This window comes from Harpia harpyja, chromosome 6 (genome assembly GCF_026419915.1).
Source record: "Harpia harpyja isolate bHarHar1 chromosome 6, bHarHar1 primary haplotype, whole genome shotgun sequence".
Classification (NCBI taxonomy): Eukaryota; Metazoa; Chordata; class Aves; order Accipitriformes; family Accipitridae; genus Harpia; species Harpia harpyja.
The window spans coordinates 15,513,929-15,536,857 of record NC_068945.1 but is presented as its reverse complement, the minus strand read 5'-3'; the positions used below and the strand labels follow the sequence as shown (position 1 = coordinate 15,536,857).

Genomic DNA, 22,929 nt, shown 5'->3' with positions numbered 1-22,929 from the left:
ATGAGCTGTTTCTTGCTTCTGGATAGGCTACTGTAGGTCTTGACAAGAGTTCGGCTTTCCTGTTGCTTTTGTGGCTAAACCCAACAAACGCCAGGCTGAAGACATGTCTCCTTTTGAGAGGTAACGAGCGACCACGCGAAGCCCGGGCAGAACGAACCCCCTGAGGTACCGCCTCTGCCACAGAAGAGGGGTGTCTTCCTGCAGAGTTCAATTTCTCACCCCTCCCTTTAAAGCCCACTCTTGCCTCTGCCCAGAAGCAACCGGCCTGAACCGGGCCGAGGCAGCAGAGCAGGGCAGGGAGGTGGCGGAGCAGGGCCGCTGCCTCCCCGCAGGCACCGGCTGTCCCAGCCGGGTGTCAGCGCAGCTCATCCCGGGCCTGCGGCCCCCCGAGACGAGCGGGCAGCCCCTGAGGCAAAGGGGGTACGGCACCTCGGCCGCCCTTCTTCCGCCCGGCCGGGCCGCGCTGCCGCGAGGTGCCGGGCAGGCCTGAGGCGACGTGGCTGCCCCTGGCGGCGGGCCGCGGCGGGGCCGAGTTTCACTTTCTGTCCCAGCGCTGCCCGAGCGGGAAACGAAAACTAGGCGGCGGAGTGGGCGCTGCTGCCCTCTGACGCAGCCGGCGAGGAAAACGGCGAGGCAGCCCCGCTCCGCCCGGCAGCACCGCCGTGGCAGCCGCTTCCCCGCTGCCCTCCGCTTCCCCCCGCTCGCTGCCGGCGGCCCTCCCGGGTCGCAGGGGCTGGTGGGCTGGTCCGGCCCGCCAGGCTGAGGTGCTCCTCCGCGCCGCCGGTGAGCTGCGGTGCGGGGAGGCGTGGTGTTCTGGACCCCCGCGGGCCCGTCAGCAGGTGCGGTGCGAACGTGAGGGACCGCCGAGGCTCGAAGCGCTCCTGGTCCTGCGGGAGCTGGTAAGAAACCTTTTTGCTGGTTTGTCAGGTGGGATGAGCCGGAGCCACAGTGCACCCAGAGGAAAAAAAAAAAAAAGGAGAGGTTAAAAAGGGAGACGAACAAACACGTAGTTTGACAGCAAAGTGGGAAGTCTCATTTCAGTCACGTCCGAGAGAAGTGTGGCGGTGAAGGGCTCCAGTCCCTGCGGCAGCCCTTCGGGGAGCGCCTCAGGGTGGCCATCTCCTCCCCAGGGCCACTGCTGCGCAGCCCACCTCATGCCCCGGCGCCATCCCCCCGGCCGCTTGCTCCCCAAGATATGCGTGAGGGGAAAGGAGCGATGATGGTGGGGAAGGGGCGACAAGCGACAGAGGTGGTGGCCCTCCTCGGGCTTCGGGGACTGTGGTACAGGGGTGTGAAGGGACCGTTGGGGGTTTGCCATGAGAGGCCGGTGTCTCGGGAGGGCAGACAGGCGAAAGGGGGGATGCTGGGCTGGCTGAAGGAGGGCGAGTGAGAGGGCTCGATGGTTACGGGGTGGAGGGTATAAGGAGGGTATCGCCGCTACCTTTTCTCTGCCTAGCGCTAGCATGGTCGCTTGGTTCGGCCAAGCCACGTGCGTTGAGGGAGCAGTACTGAGTCCTACGCCTGATCTGCAAAGGAAACCGAGAAGTGACCCTGCTTCTCCAGTGAGAGAGGAGGAATCGGGGGCAAGCGGGGAGCCTGCTCCTCAATTCCTATGCTCGCTCACCAGTTTTTTTATACATTTATGCAGGGAAAGGAAGGTCAAGTGCAAATCTTAGGAGTGCTGTATTTCTGATAGCCAAAATGAGGCAGTTTTGTGCAAGGGTTGGGAATTTGTGTTCTTGTCCCTGCTCCTGCACTGGGGTTCCTGCTAGTAGTGTCTGGGTGCCTGGAGGAGAGTTTCACTGAACCAGAGACCCAAATCCTCCCATCTCTGTATCCCACTGCACCTTCCTGCCCTAATAGCTTTCTACCTATTTCTCAAGTCACCCAAAACCTTTTAGCCGTGAGCTTGCTCTTTCGTTCCAGCCTTAATCCTACCTCTCCTGCCAAAAGCTGTGTCTTGCAAGTTCACCTCGTCCCTGGTACATCCCTAGCTATTGTTTAGCTACTTCTGCTCTGCCTCTCCCCCTCCTTTCTGTCTCCTTCAGCATCCCCACTGGCTGTGAGCATTACTTACCTTCTGGCTGATATTACACCAACTAAACCCAGTGGCTCTCACGGTACAAGCAAAGGTGGGCACCGGCTCCAGCCGGGCTTTCAGAAACCTGAATGCCTCGTTAAATCATTTCTAGGGGAAGAGGCAGTGTGAGTTCAGACTCTGTTTTGCTGAGGAAGAAATCGAATCCAATTTTTCTTTTCCTGCACAGCTGTTCTAATAACTGGGTTTGGATATAAAAAGCAATATTCTTGAGTCTATCTTTGAATGTCTGACTTCATTTACTTTTTTTTCCCCCGAATAAAACTCCTCAGCAAATTTGACAATATTTAGTGAATCTGAGTGTATGACACTTAGAGTTCAAAAGTAAAGAATCAAAAGTACAGTTGGGAAAAAGTATAATCAAGCTTTAAGGTAATAATTAGTGGGAAAAAAAAATGTATTTCTAGTTTCCCTGCCTGAATCTTCAGAAACTTTGATATTTAACATTATTAGGCACAGTTAACCTGAAAAATAGAAATAGCATGCTTTTAAAGGAAAGATTTTCTTTTTGTGAAAGGCAGAACCAGGATTTTTTTGCTTATTTCCCTTTCTTGGTAGCTTTTATTCATTCTTTCAGCACCTGGCCTTAGGTTCATTTTATGTGCTGTTTAATATTTGTAAAATAATAATTTTTGAGCATGTGTTTTGCGTGTCCCCCACCCCCCACCCCCATGAATGCTTCCCTAAGCATATCCTTTTTTTCTGATTCTGCCTCCCTGTTGGAGGTGGGCTTTTAAAAAGTTTCATTTTTGTGTAATTAGTTTCGAACATTTGTTACATTTGCTTGTGTATTTTTACTTTGCTTTCATTTAGTGATTTTTCTTTTTTTTTTTTTCAACTTTTATTTAAAGAGCCAGTAGCTGAGTCATAAAAGACTGTCAGAGTAATGGTCTGTTCAATACTCCCTTGAAAATCAAGGCATTATAATGGTTCTCTTGCTTAAACAGTTACTTTGACTGTGATCGCTTGAAGGAGCATAAAAAGAAACTGATCTTTAGGTGCTTAAATGCCTTTAAAAATTACAGTCCAAAGTGCCACAGTAGAGCTGTGACTAAGGCACTTAAAAGCAATGCAGAGAGCCCAGTACAGAAAACAAACAAATGCTTATCAGCTCAAAAGGCTAGAGAAGGTGAAATTTGCCCTTTTGAATACTTGGGATATTTTGGGTGATAAAGCATTACTTTTACTGAACAGAGGAGTTTCGCAACATCTGTGATTTGGACAATTTTAATCATATTATTTACCAAATTTTCTTGAACAGGGATATCTGGAGTTCCCTGGCTAGGTGGAGCTGTTTCTGTGGAATCGAAGGTTCTTTTATTTATTTAGCCACAAAAGGAAGATCAGGATGTGCAATTGCTGTCAAGCTCCATGTCTGTTACTTTGCCAATAACCTGCAACCTACAATACCCGTGTTAATTCAAATATACCAAATGCCGTCACAGTAATCTTACTAATTTTATTGACATTCCAGCTTTTTCATAATGAAAATATCAAATACAAAGACAAATCTTGGGTTTCTGGGTGTGTCCCCTCTTTCTGACCTTTCTGTATCTTTCTGCAGTCCATCTGTCTTTGTACAATATTGTTGATGGGACAAAGGAGTGGACGTCAAGAAAGAAGCAAGAAACTAGAGCTGGCACTAAGCAAGACTATGAAGGCAGAAGCAGAAGTACAAAATAATAAAGAGGAAGACGAAGAACTGAAGGCCAAAGACCAGAGGCTAACATCAGTCTTTGGTGTGGCAGACTTAAAAAATGGTAATAATGTTTTGCCTATTCTTCACTCTCATATTTTCTGTTTCTAATGCCTGCCGTTCCATTCTCTGTCCTTAGGCTTCATTTTCTCCTATTCTTTACCTCTTCACTGAGGAACATACATATGATTCTCATTTTGCCCTGCCAAGTAACCACTGTGGGTTTTCGGGAAGGGATTACATGAGGATCTCAGAGCTTTTTCCCATTTTAAGTCCTCAGATTGACCACTGCAGCTGAAAAGGTCTAGATGCTGATCCTGTCTCTTTCTAAATACAACCAGCATTGCCTCTGGATTTGCTAAACCATGGACTAGGCCCTAGTTATTCTGCTGCATCACTAGGTTGGCCTCTCAAAAGCTGTCATCAGTATTTCAGGTGTACATACTGTTCTGTCCCAGCTATAGCCCACCCTTACCACCAACTGTATGCATTTCAGGGTTGTTCTGAGTTTCCATTCCATGTCCTCTCTTCCTACAGTGATGACTTCAGAAGAAAACCTTCTAATTTCTGACCATGGTTACTTATACTGCTTTGGGGCACAGAATATGTCATCTTTTTAGATGCAGTGTGAACATCTGTGACTTGCTTTTTCCACTTCTCTCAGGCTAGTTCCTTTCTTTGAAACTGAGACAACGAATACCAGAGGTAGGCTGAAGGGGAAACTTGAAGCCTGTGTGATGGACAACTAGCATGTGGTCCCACATGTAGGTCTTCATTTTGTTATTAGGCGTGGCTGTGTAAAAGGCTGAATAAAAATCCTCATACAGGCAGCCTTTGACTTCTGCTTTTTTTAATTTTATGTTTAGGTGTGTTATGAGAGGACTAAAAATAGAGGAGCTGGGAGACATCCGAGTATCATAATCCAGGCTTACTTGGATTTTTCCTGTCAGTTGCCAAACAAAAATAAACGTTATCTGCTTGAGCAACATAAGGATAGATTGAACACTCTCAGGTCTGACCAAGATGCTGGGCCTCTACAGTGAATGGCTGAATATGTGCAAGAGGAGTTTGCCACTTTCAAATAATTTTAACTTTCTTTTCTCGTACCTATCTCCAGGCCTCACTTCCTCTTTTTCTCTGCCTACAGAAGCTATTGGACTGTACAACGTTGGACAGAGCTGCTGTCTGAACTCTCTGCTCCAAGTGTTCCTCATGAATATACACTTCACAGGGATACTTCGAAGGTACCACCTGTTTGAACTATCTGAGATACTTCCATTGTTGCTCTGTGGTGTCCTTTCCTTTTTTATACGGGATGTACATTTGAAGGCTTGGATCATCAAGGTGCTAGCAAAGTGCCTTCAGCTCACTCAGCAAGGTCTCTGCCTTGTTGTGTCTGTCAAATACAGACTAGGGCCTGCAAAGGTAGAAGTTGCAGTGTTCTGACTTGTTAGCCATCTCTGATTCATGTGCCATTTGCACACCAGTAAGCTGCAGTCTTGAACTGAGTCTTTATGACTTGTATCTTTCTTTTCCATAACAGGATATGATTTTATTCCAGGTATACTCATAGGCCGTTATAACTAAAGGATGTGTTGTGTCTAACCATATCCACTATGAATTTTGTAACTTTAAGCATGTAAACTTAAACATATTGTGATCCATAGCCTCTGGCCCCTGATTGCCCTGGCTAACACCTGATAGAGAAGAGTAAGTGTTGTTGCAGATAGCAATTACACAGTGTTATTTTGTTTTGCTTGACTGTGCTCTCTACTTGTTCGTGAGGAGGATTTGGACTTCTGCCTTCCTACCAACTGCACTAGTAACTGGTTTGATTTGTTTTCATTTTATTCAGTTCACTGCAGCTTTAACCATGTAAGTGGATCATTCCTATTCAGTCCTCCTTTCTCCAAATTTCTTACACACTCACCAGTGTGCAGAGGGGGAAGAAGACAAATTACAGACATGCAGAGATGAGAAGTGTCATAGATGGGCAAAGCTAAATAATGTAGACAGTAGGTTACCATTGTTATTTGAAGAAAGACTTAGAAAAACCTGTGGACTGCAATAAATTTAGGGAGGATAAAGAGCTTTCCAGTTGGCGTATAGTTGAAATACAAGCATTACGATATATATGCCCATGAAATTTTGAGGGTATATTGAGGATGAAGGCATGAACAGGTGGGAGGCAAGAATAGCTCTGAAACTAGCTGTAACTAATGTTGTTTCTAGAGCCCAGAAAGCCCTTCAGGTCCTGCTTGGTTTGCCCCTTATTCAGGAACAGGTTGTCATGGTTTAACCCCAGGTGGCAACTAAGCACCACGCAGCTGCTCACTCACCTCCCTCACAGTGGGATGGGGGAGAGAATCAGAAGGGTAAAAGTGAGAAAACTTATGGGCTGAGATAAAGACAGTTTAATAGGTAAAGCAAAAGCTGCGCACACAAGCAAAGCAAAACAAGGAATTCATTCCCCACTTCCCATTGGCAGGCAGGTGTTCAGCCATCTCCAGCAAAGCAGGGCTCCATCATGTGTAATGGTTACTTGGGAAGACAAATGCCATAACTCCAAACATCCCCCCCTTCCTTCTTCTTCCCCCAGCTTTATATGGTGAGTGTGATGTCATATGGTCTGGAATATCCCTGTGGTAGGTTGACCTTGGCTGGATGTCAGGTGCCCACCAGAGCCACTCTATCACTCCCCTCCGCAGCTGGACAGGGGAGAGAAAATACAACAAAAGGCTTGTGGGTCAAGATAAGGACAGGGAGAGATCACTCAATCAGTTACTGTCATGGGCAAAACAGACTTGACTTAGGGAAAATTAACTTAATTTATTGCCAATCAAACCAGTGTAGGGTAATGAGAAATAAAACCAAATCTTAAAACACCTTCCCCCCACCCCTCCCTTCTTCCTGGGCACAGCTTCACTCACGAATTCTCTACCTAGGCTCCCCAGTGGCACAGGAGGACGGGCAATGGGGGTTATGGTCAGTTCATCACACATTGTCTCTGCTGCTCCTTCCTCCTCAAGGGCAGGACTCCTCACACTCTTCCTCTGCTCCACCGTGGGGTCCCTCCCACAGGAGGCAGTCCTCCACGAACTTCTCCAACGTGGGTCCTTCCCACGGGCTGCAGTTCTTCACGAACTGCTCCAAGATGCGTCCCTTCCACGGCGTGCAGTCCTTCAGGAGCACACTGCTCCAGCATGGGTCCCCTGCGGGGTCACAAGTCCTGTCAGAAAACCTGCTCTGTGGGCTCCTGTCTCCACAAATCTGCAGGTCCTGCCAGGATCTTGCTCCAGCGTGGGCTTCCCACAGGGTCACAGCCTCCTTCAGGTACCCACCTACTCTGGCATGGGGTCCTCCACGGGCTGCAGGTGGATATCTGCTCCACCGCGGACCTCAGTGGGCTGCAGGGGGACAGCCTGCCTCACCATGGTCTTCCCCACAGGCTGCAGGGGAATCTCTGCTCTGGCACCTGGAGCACCTCCTCCCCCTCCTTCTTCACTGACCTGGGGGTCTGCAGGGTTGTCTCTCTTACATGTTCTCGCTCCTCTCTCCAGCTGCAGTTTCTGTGCCACAGCAACTTTTTTTTTCCCCCTTCTCAAACCTGTTATCCCAGAGGCACTACTACTGTCACTGATGGGCTTGGCCTTGGCCAGCGGTGGGTCCATCTTGGAGCTGGCTGGCATTGGCTCTGTCGGACATAGGGGAAGCTTCTAGCAGCTTCTCACAGAAGCCACCCCTGTAACCCCCCTGCTACCAATACCTTGCCACACAAACCCAATACAATCCCTTGGGTCAGTTGGGGTCAGCTGTCCCGGCTGTGTCCCCTCCCAACTCCTTGTGCCCTCCCAGCCTACTCCCTGGTGGGGTGGGGTGAGAAGCAGAAAAGGCCTTGACTCTGTGTAAGCACTGCTCAGCAGTAAGTAAAACACCTCTGCATTATCAACACTGTTTTCAGCACAAATCCAAAACATAGCCCCATACTAGCTACTCTGAAGAAAATTAACTCTATCCCAGCCAAAACCAGCACACAGGGCAAGTTAAAATTGTGGCCTTTTACTTTAAAACTGTCAGCCTGCTCTGTGGGATGAGCTAGTGCAGGTGTCTGCTTCCCCCTTTTTCCTTCTTTTGCTGAAAACATGTCCATTCTGCTTCCTCTTGGGTTGCTATCTGTGCTATCCACCTCTGCTCCTTCAGGTGTGATGTCTAATATTTCTCTGTTGTACTGCTTGATTACCATTCGTGTTGCTTCTTCTCTTTATAGGATCACAGTGCCACCACATGCTGCACAGAAGAGGAGGAATGTCCCATACCAAATGCTCCTGCTGTTGGAGGAGATGCAATGCGGCAAGCAGAAAGCTGTTTCTCCCACAGCCCTTGCTTGCTGTCTTTCAGTATACAGAGTGAAATGTAAGCAGCGCTGCCTCATCCCCACCTCTATCTGCAGACCAAAGTTGTTAATTATCAAGCACTAACAAGCAGTGCAGACTCTGACATCTCATTTAGAGATTTAGAAATGAGAGGAGTTAGGTACATGATGATGTAGCGCTCTTTATAGCTGCCTCCCAGTTGTGAGTGAGATGCTGTGTTTTACTTGTGAAGAGAGACGAAAAACCCCCTGCTGGATATCCTTGCTGATGTCCGAAGGGTAGGAAGACTATCAGACTGCTAGAAGACTCAGCTGCTGATACTGGCCAGAGGGCAAGGGCTGTGCAGGGCAAAGGGAAGACAGCTTATAGCTTGATTTGTCTTGCTATACTGACACGATAATAGTGAAACAGCTGCTGTTTCTTATTAGAAGGAAAGGATCATGTGGAAAAGATACTGAGTTCACCCAGATCCCCAAGGATAGAAACCATATCCTTCCTGTTCCTTGTTATAAGGGCAGAGAGAAGAATTTGCTGGCTTAACCTCCCCCCCCCCCCCGCCCCGGGAAGGGTCCCAAAGGAGAGAGATTGTTAAATGCACGAGTTCCCGGTGACAATGGGATGCTGAGGGTCTGTTTATGTGTACAAATACACATGTTATATCCAAATGCTCTTATCTTTATCATATAAAAGCCAAAACAGGACAGCACTGAATGGGACAGATGGTAGCCAGCCCAGACCTATATTAAGGAGCAACATGAGATAACCCAAATATTTCTGTTTGCATTATTTTTCCCCCTGAGACTTAATGGCTCTGCATTCTGCCTTCTCTCTTCCAAATAAAGAGAGATGTTCAAAGAGAGCTTGTAAAGCTTGGCAGTTTCCCACCTTGCCTTTCTGCTTTAAAATTCAGGTGTGGTTCATAAAGTCCTATATCCCAGCGATTGGTGCTTTACCTGGATTACAGATGTGCTATTAGACATAAGGAAAGGTATATTTTCTGAGCTTCATTTAGTCAGGGATGTCTGTAATCTTACTAGAACCCAGCTGAAGTCAGTACCTGCAGACTTGCAGGCAAGTTGAAAACACTTCCACCTCAGGTTGTTGGATTATTCCACAAAATTTGTTTCACCTATGATCAAGCATAGAGGTAGTCCAGAAATATCAAGATTTTGCTAAACTATGTGTAGTTTTTGCCCAGTTCCTAAGTCTGGAGTTCATCATGGGTTGAAAGCATCAGTTCTTCATAGTCAAGGATGTGGATTCCCCCCTCCCCCCCCCCCAATTGAATCATAGAATCATTTAGGTTGGAAAAGACCTTCAAGATCATTGAGTCCAACCATCATCCATGCCCATTAAACCATGTTCTGGAGTACCTTGTCTACACGCTTTTTGAATACCTCCAGGGATGGTGACTCAACCACTTCCCTGGGCAGCCTATTCCAATGTCTGACAACCCTCTCAGTAAAGAAATTTTTCCTAATATCCAACCTAAATCTCCCTTGCCGCAACTTGAGGCCATTTCCTCTCATCCTATTACCACCCACCTGACAGAAGAGACTAGCACCCACCTCACTACAACCCCCCTTCAGGTAGTTGTAGAGAGTGATAAGGTCTCCCCTCAGCCTCCTTTTCTCCAGAAAAATTCAAATTCGATCTTGAAGCAATTCTCTGCTGAGCCATTCTAAGCAAGCTGTGCATTGAGCTGTATCCCACCATCTTAGGTTTCTTAATGTCCCAGTTTAGCCAGAGTGGAAAGCCAAAGCATAATGTTACTGCATCATCCTTGGCTTCCTGTGCTGAAGCTATGTGCTTTTTCCCTGGGTAGGGGTCAAGGAGTTTATACAATTCTGTGTAGGAGACCTATGGATAGACCTCCCTGTCTTTTTTATCTCAGGACTCCATAGTGTTATAGCCTTAGTGAGGGGATGGGGGAGACAAGTCTGTGCAGTAACAAAGATGAAAAAGAGAACAGAATCTTCCTTGTATTGTTTCTAAGAAGGACTCAAATAAATGCAACCCTTAACTCAATGAGACATCTGAGCCCTATCATCCTGTAGGTATTTAGTATACTCTTGGCCCTGCATCTGGTGACAAGGACATGGCTTTTGCACTGGGTTGTACAATGGGGCACTCAAGCCCTCCCATCTTTTCCCACTGCCTGCTCAGGTCACACAGAGACATTGCAGCTTGTCTCCAGTCTAAGCTCTGTTCCTGCCAGGGAGTGGCAAGGGAACAAGAGGCTGGATCTAATGGGAGACAATAAAGCTCCCTTTGCTGTCTGTGCTTGGTGCTGTTTGTAATACTAATTGAGGTTGTGTTTTCTGTTTGTCCAGTGTTTGTGCAGCATGATGCTGCCCAGCTCTTTCTGACTCTCTGGAACTTGATAAAGAGGCAGATTAAAAAGCCACAGCTGGTAAGGATGGTCACTGAAATGAACACCAGGTCCTTTAGCCCTTGTCATGTGTGGTTTACTCTGTTTCTTGAAAAAGAATCCTGTCCATTGACAATTGTCCTAAATGAAATTCTTAAAACTATACCCTATTTGGATCTTTCCTCACATCTTTCAAGTGGGAGAGGGAATCTTGGTTTCATAGGCTTCAACATTTTGAATCACAGTTAACTTTTGTTTATCTTACTCTTAGGGCATGCCAGGGTCTCTGTTCTAATGGGAGAGCTGATTAATAACAAAAAGATTGATCTTTTTGCAACACTGAATTTAGTTATCTTGCATTTCTTTTTTTCCCAAATTTCTGTAAGCATTTATTGGTGTGTCTTGACATAGCTCCTCCGTTCTTTGAATGTGCATTTCATTATAATTAGCCACTGTTAGTATGTTATGTATATGACAGTTCCTCCCAGGGGAGCTGTGTAAGGTAAGAGAAAAGTGACTCATCCTCAACCCACTGTCATAGTTTTATTTGTACTGAAGAAAGGCTCCTATTGCTGGTCCAAACAAAACAGTAAAATTCTGCATCAAAGCAGACATTTAACTGCGTGGTCTTGTTATAGGCTATGTCTTTCCCATCTGCTAGGGAATGAGGGGAAGGAGTTGTTCTTTAAATGGTGGGAAGTGCCCTGTCCACGTAAGTCAATGTCAGATCTGGGTTCAAGCCTTAAAGCAGTAACACTGCATGAAGTAACATGTCCACGTGGGCTTTCCCACCCACAGAGGGAAATACCTCAGCTGTGTTCTTCATAAACCTTTTTTTGGCCTTTTTTTACCCCTCCAGGTTGAAGAGCTGAATGATTTGTACACTATCTGTGTACAGGAGCACCTGGCCTGTCAGAAATGCTCTTCTGAATCAAAGAGGAACAGCAGCATGCTAACCCTTCCACTGCCAGTGTTGGATTCCAGTTCTCACGTGCTGAAGACTCTGGTAAGTTCAGTGGCAGCACTGTTTCCTTAGGAAGAAGATTCCCCTCTGTTCACTGTGGGAGGCTTCTCCTTGCAGCACTGGTGTCTCCTGGGACTCATCTAGAATCTCTGCAGGGTGTCTGGGACTTTGAGGTGATCTTTTCTCATTCACATTTCTTCTTTGTTTTGAGGGGTTCTAAACTTCTCAAAAAATTTTTTGATTTGGGGAATGGAAAATAAAGTCCTTGAATCGCCTTTCTAAAAGGAGTGTTGACTAAATACTCTGTAAGACTCAAACTCATACTACACAGTGATGTGTACCTGTGAGATCTTAGATACAACAGTGAGGTGCCCTAGATAACTTGTAATCCCTGGCCAGACACACTACATTTGCCCAGTGCAGTGTTCTTTTACTGTTAAATCGGTACTGCTGTTTGATATCCAGGTACAGAAATGGTGGTGGCTATGTAGGTGCTGCCAGAAATAGACAGCAGATTTTTCGGGTGACAGGACCATTGGACCTGACTTATTCTCTGACCACTTTATACTGTTTCGTCCTAAAGGAACCTCTTTCAAAACCTCTAAGGCTTTGAAGTAGGTATAAAAGACATTTATGCATCAACACCTTTTTTGTGGAAAAGGTGGTACTCTATTTTTTTCAACTAATGTAATCACAGCAGCAGGTAGGAAAAATGGGGTACCTTTTTCTAGGCTGCTAGGCAATCTTTTGTCCTTTGAATAAAATACGCCTTCTCTAGCTTTGCTGTTTGCTTGTACCCTGTGAAACAAAGTAGAAATAGAAATCCAGCCTGAAGGAATTCAGTTGAAAGAAATACCCTCTGTCTTCTTAGGAGGACTGTCTGCAATACTTTTTCCATCCAGAAGAGCTGACTGACCACAACATGTGTTTCTGTGAACAGTGTGGAAGGAAAACACCTTTTCTGCAGGTAATTGGAGAATTATTTCCCCATGTCTCTTACTCCCTTTAGGACTGGGAAGGGTGGGGGAAGGACTCAGCCGTATCAGTTTAAGAGGAGATCAACAGCTCAAAGATTTGTCAGCACAGCAATGTCAGCATCTTTCCTGTAGGAATCTCCCTACTGTAGATGTAGCTCTAGCAACAAAAGAATGCTTTCATGGGTTTTAATGTAAGTCACCAAGGGATGTAGCATTTCTGTACCAGCAGAAAAGCTTCTGTTGGTTTATGCTGAGTTTCCACTGTGGGGCTTTACATTGCTGCGTAGTTCCAGGGGTAGACAAGAATATTTTACTGGACCTGTGCATATACATAAAAGTAGGATACTGTAGGGTGATTCCGTTTCTTCCCTGCTCTCCACTGGACTCCCCATTTTTTACAGTATTGGTCTCTGCCAGCCAATGAATTAGCTGTTTCATGGAGAGGCAAGTGCATTGAAGAGAGAGGTGTGTGAGGGAGACTGCCTCAGCTGAAGGCTTGGAGGGGACTTTCCACAACATTTTCACCATCGGGCCACCTCCGAGGCCACCATGCATCCATTTGTCTTGGTGGCAATCATGGCAGCAGCAGTAATATCAACAAAGGTGGTGCTGAAAGAAATTAGCTGTCAGCTTGGCATCCTTCACAGCGGTCTAGTGGCCACATGTCACAAGGAAATAGGCTTGCCGCTCCTCACCTACCTAGTGCTACCAACCTAGGGTTAGGAAAGCAGATGAGAAACAAAGCAGCCCTTGAGACACCCAAGGCTGGGTGCTGATCATGCTGAAGTTCAGAAACTTGGTTATCACAGCTCTGTTACATGTATGTGTCTCGTGTGCAGATGAGATAAAAAGGTTTGGCATCTGCTGTCTGGTGGAACTGGCAATCATTCACTGTAGCACTGACTGTTCTCCATGCTACATTCATGGGGTGGCAATGGCTGTTTCCACCCCACCTCCCCAGGGTTTGTTCCTTAGTTTTCAATTGCAGTATTTATTGCTTTACAGAGCATGAAGCTAGTCCATCTGCCGCAGACTCTGACCATACACCTAAAGCGCTTCTGCTTCGAAAAATCAGCGGACATTCACAAGCTTAGCCACTATCTGCCTTTCCCACAAGACCTTGATTTCAGTGCAGTCTTGACAGAAAATCAGTGCCAAGCAGATGACAACGAAAAGGTGAGATACTCCTAATGCCCTGTTTAAAAAGGGCAGATTCTCTTCTCCCCTTTGCTCAACTCTCGTAAAAACTTAAGAGATCACACTGGTACTTGCCTCAGTTCAAAGCACCTGTCTTAAAAATGTATGTCTCAGGCTTTATCTGTGCCTGGTGTTGTCTCACATCCCATGGTTTTAACTGGTTCAGGAATTATTCAACTTTCTGTGCTCAGATTAAATCACCAAATGCGCTATAACTGGAGCTTTCTGCCATAAGTATAAAAACCAGGCTTTACCAAAAAAAACCCCAATCCTTTTTTTTCTGAGAGCGTTTAGCATAACTTTTTCCTTCTATTTCTAAATATACTAAAGAAAAGATGAAAACACAGTTCCTTTGGGTGACCAAATCCAGACATTGTAAACAGTGTCTTAGAGGCAACTTCTGTTCTGTGGTTCAGTCTCTAGGGCAAGATGGCCTCAGTGAGCAGCAGACCTACTACTTTGCAGAGGTCACCAGTCCAAGACAGAGGAACTCCATTCTTGGCAGTTTCCCATGCAGTGTTGTTTGCCACAGAGTTGAGGTTAGCAGGGGGACAACAGCTTTGCCAAGCAGCTGAGAGTGATCTGCCACACTGTGGATCTGTCCCCCTTACTGAGAAATAACAAGGGAAAGTGTGGCAACAGCAAAACCTCACTGGTGCAGTGTTGGCTGCAGTGTAACCCCTTTGCTGCCCCTTTGCTGTCTTACTGCCTTTTTCACATTCCTGTGATCTCCAGGGAGGCTGCTAGCCCATAGCTGGCAGGCAAAACTCTGAGGGTAAGAGCGAAAAAGGCAGGATCCTCAAGGCCAATCTAATCTTTCTCCTCTTCCCTTATGAAACGCACATTCTTGCTGTCCTGGCTGCTGCTTCTCTTCAGCGAATGGCAAATGAGAATTGCTGCACTGAAAGTTACTCTTTGTGGCTCTTCACAGGCTGCCTGGAAGTATGAGCTTTTTGCTGTTGTTGCTCATTCAGGATCAACTAGTTGTGGACACTATTGTGCCTATATTCGAAGTCTCACAGAATGTAAATGGTATTGCTTCAACGATTCTGAGGTTTGCCAGGTGAGGAGACAAATCCACATTTCTTTTGTAGCTTCCTGGACACTCCTCCAGAATCTCATTCAGTCTGACTGACTGCTGATGAAAGAGAACCAGAAAAGAAAACTGAAGCTGCAGAGCTTTGTGCACCTCATTCCTCTGCTACAGCATACTCTGAGCTGAAGGCAAAGCGGCTCTAGCTTCTGTACCAAACAAGGCCTCAAGTTCTGGTTCGCAATTTGCAGAAGCAGCCATTCACTCTATACCCTACTTCATGTACTCTAGATCTGTTTAATGTATGTATTCAGAAGAGGCAAAGGAACTGTTTTTCCTCGAAGGGTAAAAGTAATAAACTGATTTATTAAAAGGTGTTTAGTTCCTGCAAGTACCACTTCTACCACTCTTAGGAGAATTGCTGTGCTGGTATCACAATATGTCCATCTCTTAAGAGTTTTTACCAGCCTTCTCTTGTGTGTTTTTCTTCTCTAGGTATCGTGGGATGATGTTAAATGCACCTATGGACATTCCAACCTCCACTGGTAAGCAAACACATCATTTTTACCTAATGCTGCTCTGGGGTTTGGAATGAGGGTAGCAAAGAGAGAGAAGACAAATGGTTTGAACTGCATATTGCCTGGGATGTACTGGGGATGCAGGAGAGTGGAAGAGTCATTGCTGTGTTCTGGTTACTTTGATGCGGCTGTATATGACTATACCAGTATACCTGCAGGATTACTGAGTAGCCTCAAATGGGGCTGCAGGAGTGGTCTTGTTACTTATGATTGCCACTTGGACCCTATATCCTGACTGAAGTTAGATACGTCAGTCAGGATTCCTCCATGCTTTTTGTTTTGATGCATCATAAGAAAATGAGCTGTGGAGGGAGATAATCCCTTCTATAAGCTATAGTGCTGCCAGGGAGTCAGCTTTGTGTGCTGCCTCAGAAACACTGGAGAGGGTCAGTTCAGTTGACCTAAACCTCAAAAAGCTGAGCAGGAGCAAACCTGGGAGGTTACTTGCAAGCTAGATCTTCAAACATACATCTTGGTTTGCTTTTTCTTTGCTTCCACAGGGGAGAAACAGCCTATCTCTTGATTTACATGAAAAAACATCCTCAGTAGCCTTATCCAGGAGTATCAGAATGTCTCGGGAAGCTCTGCGCTGTCCATGGAGCTCAGCACCTCTGTGCCAGTGTGGATGTGTACAAATGTTCCACAAGAAAGATGTTCTGCACTCAGTCAGCGACCTCTGCCTTCACATTTATTTATGAAAAAAGTGCAGGAGAGACTCAGCTAGAGAAAGGATCTGCACCTAGAAACTTTTTCTTTCATATATTCATATGTTTTTGGTATTTATGTGATTCTGTATATTAATTTCCTCTTAAAACGTAGTAAAGTTAGTCCTTATCTCTGCTGACTTACCAGTTTCTTTAATGCTGATGCCTAGATTCCAGTACAGGGGAAGCATTTGGCCTGAAAGCCTGCATGATGTTCCAGGGAGGCACGTGGTATGGCTGGAGAGCTGTGATAGCCATACCTAGCCAGTAAGACTGTAAGAGCTTGAGACTTACTCTGCCCTTTTAGCACCATGTTAGATGCTGGCAAGCTGGGCAGGGGACCCCAAAAGTCTTGTGAAACAGCTGGAACAAGGACCAGAACCCTTATGGTACATGCACCAGTGATGTTTTCTCCTTAAAGCCTTCCTGAAAATTAATCACTGCAGGGGTTGAGATGTGTTTGAAAGTTGGTGTCAGCATAAAGAAGTGTTTTTAAATCAGGAGCTATTGTAGTAGTTCTGATTTACAAGGTGAGTTTGTGTATATTTATGCAGATGATTATTGTTTTTACATGCTTATCAGGCATTTATATGCATTTTCTTTCCTGTATAGATGTGGTGGGTTGACGCTGGCGGGAGCCCACCCAAGCCACTCTAACACTCCCCCTCCTCAGCTGGACAGGGGAGAGAGAGTACAATGTTGAGATAAGGACAGGGAGAGATCATTCACCAATCACTGTAATGGGCAAAACAGATTCAACTTTGGGAAAAATTAATTTAATTTATTACCAATCAAATCAGAGTAGGATAATGAAAAAAAACCCCACCTCAATCTTAAAACACCTTCCTCTGACCCCTCCCTTCTTCCCGGGCTTAACTTTACTCCCAATTTTCTCTGCGTCCTCCCCTACAGCAGCACAGGGGGATGGGGCATGGGGGTTGTGGTCAGTTCATCACACGTTGTCTCTGCCGCTCCTTCCTCCTCAGTTGCTGTCTTTTTTTTTCCTCCCTTCTTAAATACGTTATCCCAGAGGCGCTACCACCGTCACTGATGGGCTCAGCCTTGGCCAGTGGCGGGTCTGTCTTGGAGCTGGCTGGCATTGGCTCTGTCGGACACGGGAAGCTTCTAGCAGCTTCTCACAGAAGCCACCCCTATAGCCCCCCTGCTACCAAAACCTTGCCATGCAAACCCAGTACAGAGCAACAGAGATTCTGAAGCTAGCTAATGATTTTGCACAATACAGGCCATACACTGTGATAAGAGAAGTGGGATGCCCTGATGTGCTTGAACTTCTGGGATTTTCCTTTAGTACTCCAGCTAGTTGCCAGCTGGAATTTTCTCGCTCTCTCCCTTCCTCCTCTGCCTATGAAGTGGAAATGTCCCTCAAGCAGAAAGTGTTCTGGAGAGAACAATTTTGTAAAGTAATTTTTAAATCTCCTGTTGAGTCCTGTCACTTTGTGCTGTTGGTTCAGCCTGTGCTCCCATGGCAAGACCACACAGCCAGAGGGAAAATGTAGAGAGAGCTGGGAAGGAAGGATTCTAACGTGACAATCAGAAGAGTGTTCTGAAAGCTCATCACGAGACTTAGCTGTGAGGAAAGTTAAAAACTTTGGTTGTGATGCTTTTAAAGCACTCATTGTGGTAAGTCTGTGAAAGGATCAGTGATTCCAGTAGTTTGAGATCTAAAAGTACCTTCTAGTGTAGCATATTCTTTGACTGTGTCTTTACAAGGGTGCTATTTTTGTGGGACTGAGCACATTTTAAAATTACTAATGTAGTTATAATAGCAGCTATATATAACCTAATTTTATTTTGATAATGAAGTTCCCAAATCATGTCCGTTTTCTGTTGCTATGTGGAAGGTGAATTGAGAGAGCTTGGAGCATAGCTGTGAAATTACACTTTTATGAACTAGCAGGTATTTATTGCATTGTACTAGCAAGGTCCATTATTCTGTTCAACTCTCTTGTATTTGTACTGTTCATTCTGTATTAAAAAAAATCCCAGTGTATTGTTGGTCACCAAGATGAGGAGTTTTCAGCCTATTCACCTTCTGGAATGCGTTACACTCTTTCTAAAGCACCTTGCAATGGGTGAGTAAGAAAACCAAGTTCCTGTCTGCTTTATACAGCACTTTGCATATGTGAAGTAGCTGAAAGACTGTGCATTTCCAGAAATTGAGAAGTTAATGGGTTAAGAGACTGACAAGACATTTCTAATTTGATATAACCTGAGATTTAAAAACAAGCTATGCTTATGAAAAATGCCTCAAATATGTCATAACCTTCCAGGTATATCACCCATCAAAGAAGCAATTGCTGAGATATATTAAGAATCTTTTCAGTCAGCATCTCCGTGAAAAGTAGTCATTGTTTTTTGAATAAAGTAGTATGGGATAAATTCCCTAGAAAATAAATCCTGTGGATTATTCTTGGTCTGTTTTTCCTAAAGACCATAAATGCAGGTGGGAGGCTACAGGCCACATGCACAGAGGTTGTATGCTCAGATTAAGTATTCAGGCTAGAGCTACTGCTAATGTTTAGCTCCAACATCCAGGGAAATGAGGCTGAACCGTTCCTGGGCACTTCACCCTCATGCTGGAGACACAATGGGTTTATTGTCAGGTTTGCTGTCACATGGAAGGTTATATTGCTTCCAGATCCTGATGGGCCATGGGAGGAGCAGGAGGGAGTGCAAACTGCATTGCGTATAGATTTAAAAACTCTGCCTGACCTGAGCTGCTTTTGCAAAAAGTCACCTTGGCTGCCTCTGTGTCCACAGCAAAGTTCAGTTGTACGCTGGATAAACTGCCCAAGAACCACTTTTAGCTAAGTGCATGGGATTCGTTGTTAGTGGATTGATACACAGTTATAACATGGAGACCAGTTATAACCTGGAGTCCACCTTGCCCAGGGGCTGGCTACAGAAAAGCACCACCTGGATTTCTGCCAGAAAAAAACTTTCCACCACAGAGCCACTGCAAAGGAGTCGGGATTATTTGTCCTGTGTATCAGCCACTATGCAAATGAAGCCGAGCACAGGTATCAAGGGCTTTGAAAAGCCAGATAAAGCCAAGAGTATGTGTGTGGAGAGATTATTGTAGGTCCTGGTAACTCTTCCTTTCTGTTTTTTGTTTGGTTTGAGATTGCCATGTCTTAAGGGAAGGCGCAGTAGCAAAATACGTGTTCTCTGCTTCATCTCTGACAGATTCCTCCTCAGTTCCAGATATTCCCCACCTTTGAGAAACACATAGAAAAATAGAAAAAAGTAAATATCTATAATATATATAATAAATATATCACACACATGTATAATCTCTAAAACTTAAAGATGTTGTAAATCCCCAAATTATACATGAAAGTAAGAGAGAAATAATTTTTTGGTACTTTACTTCCAGCATCATTTTAAGTTACAAGAGTCACTTATCAACAACTAGTTATCATTGGTATTTACACGAAAATGCTGCACGTGAGGTCTACATTTAAAAGACCTTCAGAAAAGGACCTGTTCTAATACGGATTAAAAAACGTGGGTTGACAAAACTGTAGTTACTCTAAACTACAAGATGTGCAAATCATATTAGGACTTAGCATTACTAGTAATTTTAGTAATAATGGCTTTACTGATAATTTTGTGGATCACAATAATCTGTTGCGTCTGATAGATTCCAATAGTGAATCCTGTGATAATATTTCTGCAGGGGGAATGGCGGTAGTTTTAAGTCATCAGAGGCACCTTCTTCCAACAGGTTCAACCTTGGCTAAGCAGCTTCACTCACTGGCAGTCGCTGCCTTTTCTGCCCCCTGGGGACAGCCTCAGTTTTTGTCCTCCTGGAAGCCGGCCAACGCTGGCCCTTCGCTGGCCCTTCGCTGGCCCCCGGTATTTCCTACAGCACTGCCTTTCGGGCAGCTTTGTCTTACTGGTCTCCTCTCCTTAAAGCCAAGTTTCTGGTCCTGCCCTGACTCAGGCCATACTTCTCCCAGGGACATTTTGGTGATGTCAAGCCAGGATCGGCTTTGCCGGTAACATCCGTGCTGGTATTTCTTCTGTAACACAGCTTGGGCTTGAAGCTGTGAGCAGAGAGCAGCACTTTCCTAATAACTGCAAAGAGAAACCTTAAACAACCTTTCAAAGGTATTTTATGAAGCAATTAGTTTTTAGAAGAGAGCTATTGAGCTCTGACTCCGTGTTGTTTCCCACGTGGCCGGCTTGTATTTTACCAGCTTCAAGTTGGCAGGCTGAGCGCTGTTCGCACCCACCTGTGGAAATGTGCCCGGGAGTCACCAGCACTGTAGAGAGCTTCATAGGTAACAAAACTTTCTGACATATATGAAGTAAAAAAACTGGAAGAGAACTGCTTCTGAGCAGTTCTAAAGCTACCTATTTAAAGAAAAAAGTCGTAAGTGCTGTGAAAAACTGAACAAGGACTTAAAGGCAAAGTGAATGAAGACCTTCACATAGGCTTAAGAAATACTCTGGGCTAATGACTGTTTTCCTAAATAGACTAATGACTAAAATTTCTCCAGCTGGTGAGATGCAGTTTGATTCAGTATGGAAATGTGCTTTGCTGTGTGAGGGATTGCTGGAGCAAGAAATGGGATATCGGTCTCCATCTGCCTTTGTGATGGGCAGAGCGGAGGTCGAGGGACCAGGAGAGTCCTTCTCGTTAGGGAGGTGGCTACATGTCACTGAAGGACAAGGGACACGGCCGCTGTACTGGAGAGCCAGCCTGTTGTTTATCTACATTAGTTTCTGCAATGAGCTGAAGTGGATTTCTTCCTGCCCTTAGTTGCAGACCAGCTGTACAGGTACCTTGGCAGTCTCTGTGACCAGGGTGGATGATCCAGAGAGCCAGGGTCATCATATCTCTTTCCGCTATGTAACACATTTTTCTCACAGATAAGAAGAAAAACCACACAAGTGTATCAAATATCCACATAGCAGCACTGAGCAGTACAACTGCTGGATAAAACTTTCTTTCTTTGCAGAATTCAGGCAGAGCAAGCCTGATCTTTTTGACCTCATAAATAAAAGGGTTTTCCTTTGACTTGTCCCAAAGCTGCCGTGATCTGCACACCTCAATTAAAATCCTCAGACATGGGGCTGAGGTGACCATGATCCAGGCGAGCTCTGGCTGTAAGACGGGGGAGCGAGGTGTGCGGTGCAGAGCCGTGCGGGAACGGTCAGGCTGCAGGCAGAGGCGGCTGCTGCTGGGTGAGAAGGGCGCAAGAAACGACTTGAGGACACAAGCGGAAAATTACCCGATGTGAAAAGGTACAAAACCCTAAAGGAAATCTGGTGCTGGAGGGCAAGAGTTTGGTACTGCTGGGGACCTGCTGTAGGGAGCAGCAGGGTGGACCCTTGGCCACCTGACTGACGCCTGCTGGGGCTATTCGGGTGTCTGCCCGGGAGTGCTGAGCGTGCTCGTGCTCAACCTCATGGCCTCTCGGGCTTTGTTGACTTTTATCTGTGTTAACTTCAAAACAACAGGTTGATGCTTTCAGGTTGAGCATGTGCTACACGCAGGGTCTGCACGCCGTAAAAAGTGCCTGTGACCAGGTCACGAAGTGACCTGCCCCGGGTCACTGGGCATTTGAGACGCTGCCTGTTGAAACATGGTGCTACCCTGTGGCTGGTTTTGCCTGTGACAGGCAAAGAAATGACAGGTAAGGAAAAGTTCATTAATGGCTGGATAAACAATAAATGCTTACCACTCATATCTTCAAAATGAGTTCTTGCAAAATTTTGGGCAGGGCTCTGAAACCATGTAGCATGCCAGCTCCTTCTGACAGGACACAGGAGCCTCCAGGCTGGGATCAAACCCACTATGCATAAAAATGAGAGGGTTTGGATTTTCCAGAATAGGCTGCTATTCCTACTGAGCTTTGTAAAACTTTTTTTCAGTTTATGCAGAAGAAGGTTTTTAGTTGTGAACTGTAAAAAAATCTCATGTAGGATGACAGCATGCAAACAGAAAAGGCCATAAAGTAACAGTGACACGGTGTCAACGGACAAGACACCCAAAGCTGTTTGGCTTCTGAAAAGTGGGTAGGTGTAGAAAATGCCACAGTGGCTGCTCCAGGAAACACAAGCGTACCATAGTGTGCCATTAATGATCATCAGTCTTGCAGGTTAAGTAGTTTTGATTTTGAAGAGTCACGCAGAACTAACACGGCTCTTGAAAAGACAAGGCTTTATTTATTCTCGTCTCCCTCTCAGGCAGGGGGAACCCTTCCTTAAAAGGACAGTTTTGTCCCTGTGGGTCTTGACAAATCACACTGTGGAAATGTCAAAATGCTTCCAAAAGTTTTTCCTTAACAGTCAAATGGGGATATAATCCACTGTCTACCTGACTATTTTAAATATACCAACAAAATTGGATCAGAATATTCTAAATGTGTTGTACAATCTGGTGGTTTGACCTTTGACAAGATACTGTCATTGTCACATCCTAGGGATACTAATATTAATCCTGAGAAACGCAGGGGGGATTATAAATGAACAGAAAATAAGATGGGATATTCATTTTAAGTTACTATCCCGCTTAAAATATTGTGTAATACAGCAAATTATACTATAGATAAGCCATCATTCAATCTTGGAAGCTGAATGTCAAAGTGAAATATTCTCCGTAGGTATGAAGTACTTCGAACAGATGAAGAAACCCTAATGAAAAACTTAAATTTGTCTTCAATGAAGATGTTAATTCACATCCTCACTGGGCTGATACATCCCTAAGCTGAGGCTGAAAAGTTTGTAAAATGAATTTTCTGATACTAGAAATTACTTTTGTATGGTAAGGACTGACTGCGGAGTTGCAGAATGATGAAGATGGGAGTGATGGACCGCTGAGAAAAAAATTTGCGTATGATAGTATATGAATTGAGTGAACACTCATCGTTCAGCGGTTGAGAGCAAAAGCCACACGGGGCCTTGAG

The 22,929-nt window shown here is 45.3% G+C and overlaps 2 protein-coding genes across 3 annotated transcripts in view; one reads left to right on the top strand and one right to left on the bottom strand.

The window, feature by feature from the left end:
• Positions 1-22,929, bottom strand: part of LOC128143477 (aldo-keto reductase family 1 member B1-like) — a 90,685-nt gene that overhangs the window by 21,596 nt on the left and 46,160 nt on the right. The window lies entirely within an intron of this gene.
• On the top strand, positions 618-18,407 carry USP18 (ubiquitin specific peptidase 18). 2 transcript variants are annotated; one of them, XM_052790744.1, is made up of 11 exons: positions 619-899; positions 3,663-3,858; positions 4,942-5,038; positions 8,062-8,207; positions 10,501-10,580; positions 11,398-11,544; positions 12,374-12,469; positions 13,485-13,655; positions 14,608-14,739; positions 15,205-15,254; positions 15,788-18,407. In XM_052790744.1, the coding sequence occupies exons 2-11, from the start codon at positions 3,690-3,692 to the stop codon at positions 15,834-15,836; spliced, it is 1,137 nt and encodes a 378-aa protein (XP_052646704.1). In that variant the 5' UTR covers positions 619-899; positions 3,663-3,689; the 3' UTR covers positions 15,837-18,407. The 2 variants fall into 2 exon arrangements, with proteins under 2 accessions (XP_052646705.1, XP_052646704.1); XM_052790745.1 differs by lacking the exon at positions 14,608-14,739 and having other exon boundaries at positions 618-899.

Excerpts from the sequence above, each read along its gene's own strand:
- USP18 (XM_052790744.1), top strand. The coding sequence starts at position 3,690 with ATGGGACAAAGGAGTGGACGTCAAGAAAGAAGCAAGAAACTAGAGCTG. Across the intron at positions 11,545-12,373 it reads CTCACGTGCTGAAGACTCTG|GAGGACTGTCTGCAATACTT; the intron begins GTAAGTTCAGTG and ends CTGTCTTCTTAG. Across the intron at positions 14,740-15,204 it reads ACGATTCTGAGGTTTGCCAG|GTATCGTGGGATGATGTTAA; the intron begins GTGAGGAGACAA and ends TTTCTTCTCTAG.